This window comes from Mchenga conophoros, linkage group LG5 (assembly GCF_057382185.1).
Source record: "Mchenga conophoros isolate Kocher_MC1m ecotype Shallow Benthic linkage group LG5, M_conophoros_male_GT1.1, whole genome shotgun sequence".
Taxonomy (NCBI): Eukaryota; Metazoa; Chordata; class Actinopteri; order Cichliformes; family Cichlidae; genus Mchenga; species Mchenga conophoros.
This window is the reverse complement of record NC_140530.1, coordinates 2,388,781-2,404,803: the sequence shown is the minus strand read 5'-3', so window position 1 is coordinate 2,404,803 and position 16,023 is coordinate 2,388,781. Positions and strand designations below refer to the sequence as shown.

The following is a 16,023-nucleotide window of genomic DNA, read 5'->3' as shown; positions in this document are numbered from 1 at the left end:
CCTGGAAAGGGGGTGGACTCTGTCTCGTCTAGAGTTGCTCCTGGTGAGAGGCGGCAGGCTGGGGTGGGTATCCTGGTATCCCCTCGGCTTGCTGCCTGTATATTGGGGTTTCTCCCAGTGGATGAAAGGGTTTGCTCCCTGTGCCTCCGCGTTTGGGAACAGGTCCTGACCGTCATCTCCACTTATGCTCCGATGCACTTATGCAACCTGTTGGGTGATGGGCTCTGTCAGGGCTGCTCTTTGTCACCGATCCTGTTCATAATTTTTATGGACATAATTTCTATGCGTAGCTAAGTCGCGGAAGGCTTTCACTTGGGTGGTCTCAGAATCTCATCTCTGCTTTTTGAGGATGATGGTTCTGTTGTCTTCATCGGGTGATGGCCTCCAGCTCGCCTTGAAATGGTTTGCAGCCTAGTGTGAAGCGATGGGAATGAGAATCAGCACCTCCAAATCTGAGGCCATGGTCCTCAGCCAGAAAAGGGTTGAGTGCTCAGGGACGAGTTCTTGCCCCAAGTGGAGGAGTTTAAGTATCTCGGGGTCTTGTTCATGAGTGACGGGAGAAGGGAGTGGGAGATTGACAGACAGATTGGTGGTGCAGCTGCAGTGCTGTGGATACTGTACCGGTCTGTTTTGGTGAAGAGAGCTGGGTGTAAAAGCGAAGCCCTCAATTTACAGGTCAATCTTCGTTCCTACACTCACCTATGGCCAAAAGCTGTGGGTAGTGACCAAAAACGAACAACGAGATTGCAGATACAAACGGCGGAAATGGGCTTCCTCCGAAGGGTGGCTGGCCTCTCCCTTAGAGACAGGGTGAGAAGTTCGGTCATCCAGGAGGGGCTCAGAGTAGAGTTGCTGCTCCTTCACATCGAAAGGAGCCAGTTGAGGTGGTTTGGTCATCTGACAAAGATGCCTCCTGGGTGCCTCCTGGGTGCCTCCTGGGTGAGGTGTTCCTGGTATGTCCTACCGGGAGGAGGCCCCCAGGCAGACCCAGGACACAAAGGAGAGATTATATCTCTCAGCTGGCCTGGGAATGCCTTGGTGTTCCCCGGACAAGCTGGAGGAGGTGGCTGGGGAGAGGAAGGTCTGGGCTTCTCTGCTTAGGCTTTTTGATTGCACTCCAGTCATTACGGTTCACAACATATGACCACACATGTAGTGTGTTACTCAGAGGCTTGTCAGAGTCGGACGATGCCCCGACCGGTCGACCTGTGTGTGTGTGTTTGTCCTCTTCTCTCTCTCTCGCACCTCTGCGAGTGTTACGTGGTCGCGTAGCAACGAGAGACCTCTGACCCGGAAGTGCTGCCACTCTCAGCTGCCTCACCTGCGACCGATTCCTCGCCAGCTGCTGCCAATTATCCACCACCGTGGCAGGACTATTTAATGGTGTGGCTGAGTGACAGACAGCGCTGGAGTATTGCACCAAGCCTGGTAGTGACTCAAGCTCAGAGAGTGTTAAAGAGAGTGTTCGCGCGCTGGGGGCGGCTAATCGTGTCTGTTTTGCCTTTTTCCCAGGAAGCGAACGAGACGGAGAGACGGAAGGGGAGACTTCACTGAATTCCAGGAGATTTGTGGACACACGAGGGGAGAAGAGGAGAGGAGCACTGAAGGGACTTGCACTGTGGATAACTGTGGATTGGTTTTGGCTTCACTGTAAATAAAGACACTGTTCAACTTAAACGAGAGGTCCGCGTCTGGGTTCGCTAACTCACCATACTTAACAGAATACTCCAGCCATCAACATGGATCCAGCGGACACTGTCCCGGTTCTGCGGGAACTCTCGATTCAAGGTGAGATGTTGGACGCCATGAAAAAATTATGAAACACGTTGTTGATGAACAAACTGAGTTGCGGCAGCTGGTCACTGAATTAAAAGAAATTTTGCTAACTCCACCTGGGGCCGCAGCTAATGTTCTGCCGCCCGGACCGTCTCTTAGCACAGCTGCTGCTTCTCCTCTGCTGATAAATGCCCAGAGTCGGGAAAAGAGGCTGCCCATCAGTAGCCGTGGGGATATTGACGGGTGTCACCGCAAACATCTTTCCCCACCAAGTTAATTTTTAAGTTAATTGATGAAGCCCTGGCCCAGAAGTTGGGTATAACTGTTGAACCCTTACCAGAGGTCCTCCAGGTGGCGGCTCTTAATGGTGCCCCCTTAGCTAGCATCACCCATCGCACTACAGATCTAACTCTCTCTCTCTCCAGCAACCACATTGAACAAATCAGCCTGTTCCTGTTCAAGGCTCCTCACACTCCGCTAGTTTTAGGTTACTCCTGGCTCAAACACCATAACCCGCAGATCGATTGGAGGAAGGGCAGGATAACTGGGTGGAGATCGGAAGGGCAGGATAACTGGGTGGAGATCTCAGTGTCATGAACAGTGCTTACGTTCTGCTACAGCTAGCCAGACGCACACAAGTCAGTCGTCACCAGATGCTTCACCCGATTTGACTACAGTTCCGGCTGAATATCACGACCTAGCCCAAGTGTTCAGTAAGGAAAAGGCCAAGTCTCTCTTCCCCCCCCCCCATCGTCCATACAATTGTGGGATAGACTTGCTTCCCGGCGCTCCCTTGCCCACTAGCCGTCTGTACAGTATCTTGAAACCAGAGCATGAGGCAATGGTGAGTTACATAACAGATTCACTGGCGACCGGGATAATCTGGCCGTCCACCTCTCCCCTTGGGGCAGATTTCTTCTTCGTTGAGAAGAAAGACAAGACACTCCACCCCTGCATTGACTTCCGAGGTTTAAACAAGATAACAGTTAAGAACAAATACCCGCTTCCTTTACTCACCTCTGCTTTTGAACTCCTTCAGGGAGCAACCATCTTCTCAAAACTTGATCTCCGCAATGCTTATCATCTGATTCGGATCCGCCAGGGGGATGAGTGGAAGACGGCGTTTAACAGACACCTTGGGCACTTTGAGTATTTGGTGATGCCATTCGGGCTCACAAATGATCCAGCTGTTTTTCAGGCCATGATAAATTATGTTTTACCAGACCTCATTTATCACTGCGTTTTCGTTTATCTAGACGACATCCTCGTGTTTTCCCAGTGAAAGTAAAGGAGGTGGTGGAATGGCCCGAACCCAAGAACCGTAAGCAGCTGCAAAAGTTTCTGGGATTTGCCAACTTCTATCGACGGTTTATTCGCAATTTCAGTCAAGTCGCCTTGCCCCTCACCAAACTAACCTCTCCTAAGCAGTCATTCCAGTGGTCTCCCGGCGCTGAACAAGCTTTTGAGAAACTCAGACACCTTTTTTCCTCAGCTCCGGTGATGGTGCAGGCGGACCTCAGTCAACCCTTTTTGGTGGAGGTGGATGCTTCGGACGCAGGCGTGTGGGCAATCCTATCCCAACAGGTAGACGGAGAGTTACACCCATGTGCCTTTTTCTCTCAACGTTTATCTCCTGCAGAGAGCAATTATAACGTTGGAGACCGGGAGCTCCTCGCCATAAAACTGGCCCTCGAAGAGTGGCAGCATTGGCTCGTCAGTGGTAATTTGGACAGACCACAAGAACTTAGCCTATCTCCAAGAAGCCAAGAGACTGAACGCCCGGCAGGCCAGGTGGGCTCTATTTTTCACACGGTTTAACTTAACAATCTCTTACAGACCCAGCTCCCGCAATCTCAAAGCGGATGCGTTATCACATCAATTCACCCTGGATCTTGACCCTGAAGAGAAGGAGAAACCCATTCTGCCCTCCTCGTGCTTTGTGGGGGCTCTGACCTGGGAGATAGAGAGGATCATCAAGGAAGCTCAGCTGTCAGAACCTGATCCAGGGACAGGTCCAGAGGGGAGGATGTTTGTTCCCACGGCAGTCCGAAGTAAGGTCCTTCACTGGGCCCATACAGCCGAGTTCGCCTGCCACCCAGGTAAAAACCGCACTACTGCCTTTCTGCAACATTTGTTTTGGTGGCCAACTTCAGGGAAGGACGCTCAGGAGTACGTGGCGGCTTGCCCTGTTTGTGCCCGTAACAAGGCCCCCAGTTCACCTCCTGCCTCCTTCGTCCATTGCCTGTACCCAGACGCCCGTGGTCTCATATCACAATGGACTTCATCACTGGTCTCCCACCCTCTGGTAACACGGTCATCCTGACCATCATCGATCGCTTCTCTAAGGCTGTTCATTTCATCGCTCTGCCTAAACTCCCTTCAGCCCTGAAAGCTGCCAAGATTATGACACAGCAGGTGTTCCGTCTCCACGATGTTCCCCAAGATATAGTGTCCGATCGGGGTCCCCAGTTCACGTCCCGGGTATGGAAGGAGTTTTGTAAGGAACTGGGGGTCAGCTTATCTTCCGGCTTCCACCCTCAAATTAACGGGCAAACGGAACGAGCTAATCAAGAACTCGAAGCGATGCTACGTTGTGTAGTCTCTTCCAACCAATCGTCATGGAGCAATCAACTGGCTTGGATTGAATATGCCCATAATGCTAGCACGTCGGCAGCCACTGGAGTTTCCCCATTTGCGGCCTCCCTGGGGTACCAGCCCCTGCTTCTCTCTGTGTCAGAAGGGGAATTGACGGTTCCTTTGGTTAAGCACCACATGCGGCACTGCCGACAGGTATTGTGTGCCACCCGAACTGCCCTTTTGAGGACCGCCGAGCAGAACAAGAGAACACCGCCGCGTTCTGGCCCTCGCATACCGGGTCGGGCAACAGGTATGGCTTTCTGCAAAACATGTTTTCTGCAAAAAAAAGAGCAGTCGAAAGCAATTTTTGGTGTGCATGATGTAAACAATTTCGTCATGTGCTTTTTGGGGTTAAAGGAAGATGTGGACAAATAAGATGATTTGTTGTTGTGTAACTTGGGCAATCAGCAATGAGCTCCCAGCAACCCTTGCTGTTGACCTTGACATGACTTTCCGCAGTTGCCATTGCGTTCATGCTCATACAATGCCATGTGCTTGGCAAACTGATGTTACCGAAGCTGAATTGCTGGAACTTGCAAGCGACTCTGCTGCAGTGGTCGGTTCTTTAGAATTTTACCCTGTTCTTTGGTCAGGTTTTTTTTTATCTGGTAAAAGGATAACTCGACAGACGAACCCAGTCTGAAGCAAAACTCCATTGAACAGTTCCAGTTAACTGGATGGCGAGCCAACCCAAGAGTAGTTAAGATTGCTGAGGTTGTATTGAAGCCAGAGTTTCATTTCCATTGTGTGTTGGAACAGGTACCTGCAGGACTTCAAACGTTCCTTCTTCACCAGAGTGTGGTAGGACAAACAGTTAAACAAACATAGAATGGGCCCTGATGATCCATCAGTTATCAGACATTCATTCAAACATTTGACTCAGAGAAAAGCTGTATGCCATCCATCCATCCATTTTCTTCCGCTTATCTGGGGGCAGGGGCGCGGGGGCAGCAGCCCAAGCAGAGAAGCCCCTGACCTCCCTCTCCCCAGCCACCTCCTCCAGCTTATCCGGGGGAACACCAAGGCGTTCCCAGGCCAGCTGAGAGATATAATCTCTCCAGCGTGTCTTGGGTCTGGCCCCACTTTAATTTATTTTTGGGGAGATATTTTGTATTTTATTTTATTGTATTAAGTACATTTATTTGCAGCTGCGGTGTGTCAAATATATAATTTTATCCACTGTTTATCCTGGTGTGGTCCTTCATTATTGATGTTTATACCTCTTAGATTATCTGATACTGGCCTAGTGAGAGTTTGGTCATTCTTGCTTAAAAACTGTAAGTAGGGTTACAATTTTGTATCAATTGCTTTTGCTGAAAATGAATTACAGTTGTCCAGGCTAGAAGTAATTAACACATGAAATAGTTTCGCAAGACAAGATGTCTCTAATTTTGGAGCTATTGCTCAAATGCAAGAAACCAGTTTGCATATTAAACATATATTTTTATTCTCTTCAATGACTTGAAGAATCTTGAAGAATCTTCAAGTCATTTTTTGACCAGAATATCCTTCAATGTTACTTGAGGCCAAGGTAATGCCATCTAGAGTACACATCTAGTTAAACACCATATTTAAGGACACGGTTTAGCACACTGGGATGAGCAGGCGACCATATGCCGCATGGCTGAGATGCTTTCCCTCTCTCTCTCCCCCTGCTTTCCTATCACTCTTTAATGTACCCTTTGAAATAAAGCTGTAAAAAGGCCAAAAAACACACCATATTTAAAGGATTTTTAGGGTCGCGTACGTAACCTCAGTTTTATCTGAAATGCAGTTTATCTAATTCATGTGTGTCAATAAAATAAACAGCAGGTGTAAAGGTCTTGCTTGATGGATAGATAAAGTTGGGTATCCACTGCGCAGCAGTGAAAATGTATTATGTACCTTCTGATACTACTGCCTAAGATAAGCATGTATAATGCAAGGGTGTGCGTGAAGAATGTCAAGAACTCATCCCTGACTCGAAGTGGATACTCCACCCTTTTCTGACTGAGAACCATGGCCTCAGATTTGGAGATGCTGATCCTCATTCCCGCCGCTTAATTCCAGTGCGACCTGGAGGCCATCAACCGATGAAGCCAACAGAACCATCATCTTCGAAAAGCAGAGATGACATTCTGAGACCACCCAAGTGAAAGCCTTCCATCACTTGGCTTTGCCTAGAAATTCGCCTAGAGATTCTGTTCATAAAAATTATGAACAGAATCAGTGACAAAAGGGCAACCCTGGCAGAGCCCATCACCCACCAAGAACGAGTTTGATTTATTGCCGGCTATGCGAACCAAGCTCTTGCAATGGTTGTATAGGGATCAAATGGTGTAGCAATGGGCCAGACACCCCATACTCCCGCAACACCTCCCACAGGACACTCCGAGGGACACGGTCGAATGCCTTCTTCAAGTCCACAAAACGCATGTAGACTGGTTGGGCAAACTCCAATCCACCCTCATGTATCCTGAAGAGGATAAAGAGCTGGTCCAGTGTTCCGTGACAAGGGCGAAAACTGCATTGTTTCTCCTGTATCTGAGATTCCACTAATGGACGGACTCTCCTTTCCAGCACTCTGGCATAGACCTTCCCAGGGAGGCTGTGATACCCCTGGAACACACCCTCCGGTCCATCTTCTTAAAGATGGGGACCACCACCCCGGTCTGCCAGTCCAGGGGTACCGCCCCTGATGTCCATGCAACATTGTAGAGACGTGTCAGCCAGGACAGCCCTACAACATCCAGAGCCCTCAGGAATCCAGGGCGGACCTCATCCACCACAGGGGCTCTGCCACTAAGGAGTTGATTAACTGCCTCAGTGACCTCACACCTGGAAATTGGCGGGTCATCCAACTCTGCTTCTTCTACATTCCAGTGTGTGAATGTGTGTGTGAATGGGTGGATGACTGGATATGTAAAGCGCTTTGGGGTCCTTAGGGACTAGTAAGGCGCTATATAAATACAGGCCATTTACCATTTACCATTCTATGGAAGACGTGTCAGTGGGATTAAGGAGGTCCTCGAAGTATTCCTTCCACCGCCCAACAATTTTCTCAGTTGAAGTCAGCAGTGCTCCACCCGCACTATACACAGTACAGGTAGAGCACCACTTTCCCCTCCTGAGTCGCCTGAAGGTTTGCCAGAATCTCTTCTTCAGCGTGGTGGCTCCCTTCACCTCTGGTGTCCATCATTTGGTTCGGGGGTTTACTACCATGACAGGCAACAACCACCTTGCGGCCGCAGCTCAGTGCATCAACTTCGGCAATGGAGGTGCTGAACATGGTCCATTCAGACTCATTCAGATGTCCCCAGTCTCCCTTGGAATGCTGTTGAAGCTCTGCCTAAGGTGTGCGTTGAAGATCTGGGGCGGACTGGGGCCTCTGCTAGACATTCCCAGCACACCCTCACTGTACGTTTAGGAGCACCAGGTCTGTCCAGTGGCCTCCCCCAGCTCAGCCCCTCTCTTTACCCGAGTGTGCAGAACATATGGCTGGAACATATATGTTTTCAGAAACATTGCGTGTATTTTTAATCATAACTGTGGTTTTACATGGCTGGTATATTGTTTGAAGTCCACACTTTCAACACAAGTTGAAATGGAGACTTTGTGTCAGGGCAGGCGGAGAGGAGGATCCAAACGCAGGACTCAGACACTAACTTGACACTCAAAAACCTCAGCTTTATTGCTGGTACGAAAACAAAACATGAAGTGACCATGGAATATGGAGAACCGAAACACACAGGCATAATCTGATGGTACGACGCGACACTGAGCACAGGAAAACACAGGGCTAATATACACAGGGTGGTAATCAGCGAATGGGCAACAGGAGGGAGACACAGCTGGGAGAGATCAGGGTTAACGAGACGGGGGGAACCAAGCTGCACACACTAACATAAGACAAAGACTTTCACAATAAAACAGGAAACATGAATTACTAAACAAGCATGCAGACTTTACATTGAGAGACAGACAAAGAATGACACATGGAACCTGAACTAAACGTGAGATATAACTGAGAACAAATCCTTAAGCACGGATAAACAGAAACAAGAAATAATAATCATCGTCACTATGAGAATAAGAAAGCAATCCATGAAGCAGAATTAAACCGAAATATAATAAACTCAAAATACTGGGTCCAACGGACCCAGAACCGTGACATTTTGGGTCACTGCATCTTGTTGCTGGAGTTGCAATATGAGTTCACAAGGCTTAGATGTCCCTTGTAACATAATGTTAGACAGTCTGCTAGATGTCTGCACTGTGTTATTGTATCAACAACCTCTGATATGTCAGTACAAAGCTTGTACTGACAGAATTTTCTTTTTGCAGTGAGTTCTCCTGTAAAACATTAATGATAAATTCCCAACCCAGAAGAAAGAACATGCACAACTGAAATCTACCTCATCTTTCGAGTAAGTAACATAACCTTTTCCTACCTGGAAAAAAACAGCCATGGCTGCAATGATTCTCTTCTCTCTGAGTGCTGCAGTGAGACTTTCAAAGTCATCTGAGTTATACATGTAGATCTGCATCTGTGGAAAAAGAAAAAACTGACATTAGTTTGTGAGACAGAAAACTAGTGAAACCATGTTAATTTATGGTGCTGTGGCTCAGGAGGTATAGCAGCAGTTCACATGTTGTAGGTGTACAGACACCCAAAGCTGCCATGAAATATATATTTAGATTTATATACAATTTTGGCCACTTAGTTATGACGTTCCATGTATGTCCTGTGCGCTAGCATCTCGCACGCTGGTGCAATGTGAAGGATTGTCTCAGGGGCATCTTTACACAGCCTGTCTGCTTTGCCTGGTGTGGTAGACCACAGCCTCTCTGGATCTTAGAGCTTGCTCCTGTGCTGCCTCTGTGCTGTCTTTTAGTCCAACTTTATCCACTGGTAGGATTTCTGGATGCCAGCCACTTACTCTATCTGTTGGTGGTACATACTGTGCAGGGACCTGTCCTTGCATGGTTCTTCCTCTTGCTCCTCTTCTTTTTGGGATTTCTCCTGCCTGAGGTGTTCACTAAGCACACAGTTGGTTGTGACGATCTTCCTGATGTACTCATTGATGTTCATTGTTTCATCCTGGATAGTGGTTCTGCGGTGGTTTGCAATGTTGCCTTCAGATAGAACTGAGAGGATCGCACTAACTACCTTCCCTCTCTTTGTTACCATCCGACTGCACTTCTCCACTCCAAATAACATTGCTGTATATCCTGGTGGTGTGGAACAGTGAATCAATGTCTTGTTCACTCTCAGCATCGAGCTTCAACCATGTTAAGGAGGTGGCTGACAACTGCTCCCTTCCGTAGTCAGTGTCGGTAGCCAGTCTTGTCAATGATCTCACTGAGAGGGTTCAGGCCTATGCAGAACAGCAGTGTGGACAGAGCATCTCCTTGTTAGTTAGATCCTTAGTTGGCCTCTAATGTTGCTGAGTTCCTAGTGAAGGCTCTGTTTCCTTCACCCTCCACATTTTCTCGAGCTCTTCTCTGAGCCCTTGGTATTTCTCAAGCTTCTCGTGTTCCTTCTTTCTGATGTTGGTGTCATTGGGAACCGCTACATCTATCACTACGGCCGTCTTCTTCTGTTTGTCTACCATCATTATGTCCAGTTGCTTAGCCACCACCATTATGTCCGTCTGTATCAACAGGGGATATTGAATTCTATAAGATAAAGCCATATATACACGTGTATCTGATCTTCTATCAAAAGTTATAGCTATCTTTATGAAGGATATCCTCGTTCATTCTTGGCATACAGCTTGATGTCATCCATGTAGAGGAGGTGGCTGACAACTGCTCCATTCCGTAGTCGGTATCCGTAGCCAGTCTTGTTAATGATCTCACTGAGGGGATTCAGGCACCATAGTCTGGAGTGCCACAACATTGGTGGGAATGCAGATGTTCAGATGTTCTGGCCGCGATACTTAAGTATCTAGCTATCCCTACAGAAGACGAGCGAGCATAAGGTGAGTAATACTTTATAAGGGAGAAGTGTGTGAATGGGTGAATGACTGAATGTAGTGTGAAGCGCTTTGGGGTCCTTAGGGACTACAAAAGCGCTATACAAATGCAGGCCATTTACCATGCAGGCCATAAGGGGCACATAATTTCAAATGCTACATTTGTATCAGCTCAACAAATATCAGTAAACACAATGTTTATGTGCAGCTTGTTTCACACCGTATTTGCCACAGTAGCTAAAAATCCAGCTTCTGTTCAGAGACAGAAAAGAGTGAGAGCTGACTTCAATCAGAGATGGAGAAAGATGTAAGAAAGACAGGACAGGAGAAGAAGAAGAGCAGTGTTCAGAGGCATTTGATAAATTGCTAATTAAATGTATGCATGTAGTTTCTCATTTTTTAAATCAGATATTAAATCTGCACATGATGTGAATTTATGATTTTTCATTTTGTGAAACATCCTGCAAAAAAAACCTGATGTATATTAACACTTCGTAGTCTAGTGCAGTGAATTGTTTTAAGGTCTCTGCCTTACAATATAAAGCACCTCATGGTAATTACTGTTTTGTAATTTGGTGCTAAATAAATCATACTAAATGAATTAAATAAACAGTTTGGCTCACGGTAACATGATGAGTTTATTGAATTTAGTTGTGTAAGTTCACAAAGAGCAGTAAACTTCAGAGTAGCTGCAGCAGCAGGTCTGCTGATCACAGCCTGTACACTAAGAAAATCTACTGGAGCTCTCAATAGAAATTATTGTCAGTTTTCCCTAGAGCCACTAAGATTGTATGGTTCCTCCATTGGCTGAATCACATTTTAATCCCCGAGTGTGCTAATGTTCCTGTTGAGGTCTGGAAGCAAAGCCACGCTCTACAATGTAGGCAACAGAAAATTGGGCTATTTAAAAAAAAAACCTTCTTTTTCATGCTCATGATATTGACTGAAGTAAATGATTGAATCTCATTGAAACATTAATTCTCCCATCCATTTACAGTTTAGTCACAGACCATCGGCTTATCCACAATGTGCATATACAAAGCACCAGATAAAAAGCTGTTAGCCTCTCAGCTTTCCCAGCTCCACTTATTGTTAACAGGACACAGGCACTCTCTGACAGAGACAACTACACTTTTCGATGAGACTAAAATAAGCACAACTTTCAGCAACAATAGCCAACTGCAGCCACACGATGGAAATAATGCAAATGCACAAATTGACAGGCAGTGAGCTTGATGGCAGTGCTGCCTGTGATGAAAGGAAAGAGAAGAAAAAAAAAACTCTGAAAGTCTCTGTGTGGTCAACAAGTGACACAAATCATGCCCCTATCGTGTGTCCCAATCAGAGATAGTCAGGGGCAGCACCTCTATGATTGGCCGTGCTCCTGTACTTGTCCCATAGTCCTTTGTGTGTACGTTTGAAAGTGCAGGTGGAAGAGGGAGGTGAGTAGCTTGAATAAAGTGATATCGATTCATGAAATCCTGAATCGACTTTTAAATATATAAATGTATTTTGCCAGAAATGCCAGAATCTCAGCAAACACCAAACAGCAAATGAGAGCAGGTAAACAGATTCCACACAAAGAGGTAAACATAGACCGGACCCGAAGCATCAGAATCAGCTTTCTCTTTCTTGGCTTTCTCACCCAACGGACACGCCGTTGGGGCTGAAAGCCGACAGCTCACTGATTCTGATGCTTCGGTTGGTCCTTCGCTTTGTGTTTGTGTCTTTTTTGCATCTACAGGGAGTGCAGAATTATTAGGCAAGTTGTATTTTTGAGGAATAATGTTATTATTGAACAACAACCATGTTCTCAATGAACCCAAAAAACTCATTAATATCAAAGCTGAATGTTTTTGGAAGTAGTTTTTAGTTTGTTTGTAGTTTTAGCTATTTTAGGGGGATATCTGTGTGTGCAGGTGACTATTACTGTGCATAATTATTAGGCAACTTAACAAAAAAAAATATACCCATTTCAATTACTTATTTTTACCAGTGAAACCAATATAACATCTCCACATTCACAAATATACATTTCTGACATTCAAAAACAAAACAAAAACAAATCAGATTAGATTAGATTAGATTAGATAGAACTTTATTAATCCCTCGGGTGGGTTCCTCTGGGAAATTCGATTTCCAAAAAAGCACAGCACCGACAGAAGTTACAGAGTTATACACACACACACATATAAATACAGAGACAATATAAATAAAATATACGAAGGGGATAAATAGAATAAATAGGAATAAAAATAAAAATACAAGTGAATTGCACATTTCAAGTATTGAGTCTATTGCACCGTTGACTATTTACAAAAGTATTGCACAAAAGGTATTGCACAGTGAGGTGAAGAGGCACTACAGCTTAGTTGTTCCCCCCTCCTTTGTCCTCCTGTTTCCCCTCCCTCTCCCCTCCAGAGAGGAGTTAAACAGTCTGATGGCGTGTGGGACAAAGGAGTTTTTAAGTCTGTTAGTTCTTGTCTTTGGGAGAAGCAACCTGTCACTGAACAGACTCTTCTGGTTGTTAATGGCCGTGTGCAGAGGATGCCCAGCATTGTTCATAATGTCCATCAGTTTCTTTAATGTCCTTTTCTCTGCCACTGTCACCAGAGTGTCCAGCTTCATGCCGACCACAGAGCTAGCCCTCCTGATCAGTTTCTCCAGCCTGGATGAGTCCTTCTTTGCTGTGCTGCTCCCCCAGCACACCACAGCATAGAAAAGTACTCCAGCAACCACCGACTGGTAAAACATCCTCAGGAGCTTCCTGCAGATGTTAAAAGACCTCAGCCTCCTGAGGAAGTACAGTCGGCTTTGGGCTTTTTTATACAGGTGCTCTGTGTTGCATGACCAGTCCAGTTTATTGTCCACCCACAGCCCGAGGTACTTGTACTTGTTGACCACCTCCACCTCCTCCCCCTCTATCTGAACCGGCAGTGGACCTTCTCTGGACCTCCCGAAGTCCACAACCAGTTCCTTAGTCTTTGAGGTGTTGAGTTGCAGGTGGTTTATGTGACTCCATGCGACAAAGTTCCTCACCAGACTTCTGTACTCCTCTTCCTGATCATCCCAGATACACCCCATGATGGCCGTGTCGTCTGCAAACTTCTGAATGTGGCATAATTCAGAGTTGTAGCAGAAGTCAGAGGTGTACAGGGTGAAGAGAAGAGGGGACAGCACAGTTCCCTGTGGTGCTCCTGTGCTGCTGACCACTGTGTCAGACGTGATGTCCTTCAGCCTGACGTACTGTGGTCTGTCGGTGAGGTAGTCGGAGATCCAAGCCACCAGGCAGGGGTCCACCTCCATCCTGTTCAGTTTTTCCTGAAGCATACAGGGCCGGATGGTATTAAAGGCACTGGAAAAGTCAAGAAACAGGATCCTGACCGTGCCTTTTCCCCCATCCAGGTGTGAGTGGGCTCTGTGTAGGAGGTACAGGATGGCATCCTCCACTCCGACACCCGCCTTGTATGCAAACTGTAGTGGGTCCTGGGCATGTTGTACCTGTGGTTGGAGGAGGTTGAGGAAGAGCCGCTCTAGAGTCTTCATAAGATGTGACGTCAGTGCCACCGGTCGGAAGTCATTCAGCTCATTGGGCCGGTTCTTTTTGGGGACCGGGACGATGCAGGATGTCTTCCATAGGGCGGGCACTCTCCCCAGTCGCAGACTGAGGTTGAAGACTTGTTGTAGCGGCTCCCCAAGTTCAGCAGCACACGCCTTTAGCATCCTAGGACACACCTTGTCTGGGCCTGCTGCCTTTCTGGGGCGAAGCTTCCTCAGTTGTCTCCTGACCTGATCCACTGTGACACTGGGAGATGTTTGGGAAGAGGGGAGGGGGGGAGATGTCTTGCTGCTGAGAGAGGGATTGGAGGAGGGGGGTGTCATGGTGTCAGGAAGGGGGGGAAGCGAGGGAGGTAGGAGAGTGGGGATTGGACTCTGTAGTGAAGGTGAGGGTGGGGGGGTTGTGGGCTGGTCAAACCTGTTGAAGAAGTTGTTAAGTTCGTTTGCCTTCTCCACAGTCCCCCCCACTGTGCTTTTCTTGGTGTTGTGGCCTGTGATGGTTTTCACACCAGTGAAATCAGCGACCAATATAGCCACCTTTCTTTGCAAGGACACTCAAAAGCCTGCCATCCATGGATTCTGTCAGTGTTTTGACCTGTTCACCATCAACATTGCGTGCAGCAGCAACCACAGCCTCCCAGACACTGTTCAGAGAGGTGTACTGTTTTCCCTCCTTGTAAATCTCACATTTGATGATGGACCACAGGTTCTCAATGGGGTTCAGATCAGGTGAACAAGGAGGCCATGTCATTAGTTTTTCTTCTTTTATACCCTTTCTTGCCAGCCACGCTGTGGAGTACTTGGACGCGTGTGATGGAGCATTGTCCTGCATGAAAATCATGTTTTTCTTGAAGGATGCAGACTTCTTCCTGTACCACTGCTTGAAGAAGGTGTCTTCCAGAAACTGGCAGTAGGACTGGGAGTTGAGCTTGACTCCATCCTCAACCCGAAAAGGCCCCACAAGCTCATCTTTGATGATACCAGCCCAAACCAGTACTCCACCTCCACCTTGCTGGCGTCTGAGTCGGACTGGAGCTCTCTGCCTTTACCAATCCAGCCACGGGCCCATCCATCTGGCCCATCAAGACTCACTCTCATTTCATCAGTCCATAAAACCTTAGAAAAACTAGTCTTGAGATATTTCTTGGCCCAGTCTTGACGTTTCAGCTTGTGCGTCTTGTTCAGTGGTGGTCGTCTTTCAGCCTTTCTTACCTTGGCCATGACTCTGAGTATTGCACACCTTGTGCTTTTGGGCACTCCAGTGAGGTTGCAGCTCTGAAATATGGCCAAACTGGTGGCAAGTGGCATCTTGGCAGCTGCACGCTTGACTTTTCTCAGTTCATGGGCAGTTATTTTGCGCCTTGGTTTTTCCACACGCTTCTTGCGACCCTGTTGACTATTTTGAATGAAACGCTTGATTGTTCGATGATCACGCTTCAGAAGCTTTGCAATTTTGAGACTGCTGCATCCCTCTGCAAGATATCTCACTATTTTTGACTTTTCTGAGCCTGTCAAGTCCTTCTTTTGACCGATTTTGCCAAAGGAAAGGACGTTGCCTAATAATTATGCACACCTGATATAGGGTGTTGATGTCATTAGACCACACCCCTTCTCATTACAGAGATGCACATCACCTAATATGCTTAATTGGTAGTAGGCTTTCGAGCCTATACAGCTTGGAGTAAGACAACATGCATGAAGAGGATGATGTGGACAAAATACTAATTTGCCTAATAATTCTGCACTCCCTGTAGATTCTGAGCTGCAGGTTTCTCTCTCCAACCAAAATTCACTGAACCAGCAGCAAAAGAAGATCAAAACTACACTTCCCATTTGATAAATGTCGTCCTTAATTCCCTCTGACTTTTGCTGTTTTGCTTTTATCACCATCAGTGTGATAAAATCACACTTCATGCACAGCTCTCTCTGTGTACTTCAAGAACAGTTTCCCATCTCAAATCTCTGTTTTCTGCATTATTCATTCGGTTATTACCCACCAGTCTACCATTGTTTACAGCGCTCTCAGCCGCTGTCCTTTCTTTTTTTTTTTTTGACTTTTTTACTGATTTTTTACTGATCTTGGACAAGAAAGCCT

General features: G+C 46.8%; 1 protein-coding gene across 1 annotated transcript in view; it reads right to left on the bottom strand.

Annotated features, from left to right (window-relative positions):
- The window catches only part of LOC146573573 (receptor-type tyrosine-protein phosphatase gamma-like), a 368,884-nt gene that overhangs the window by 112,568 nt on the left and 240,293 nt on the right, over nt 1–16,023 (bottom strand). Inside the window, exon 5 of the mRNA XM_085272820.1 lies at nt 8,844–8,939. Within this exon, the coding sequence (XP_085128946.1) occupies nt 8,844–8,939 (96 nt within the window). The remainder of the gene's footprint in view (nt 1–8,843; nt 8,940–16,023) is intronic.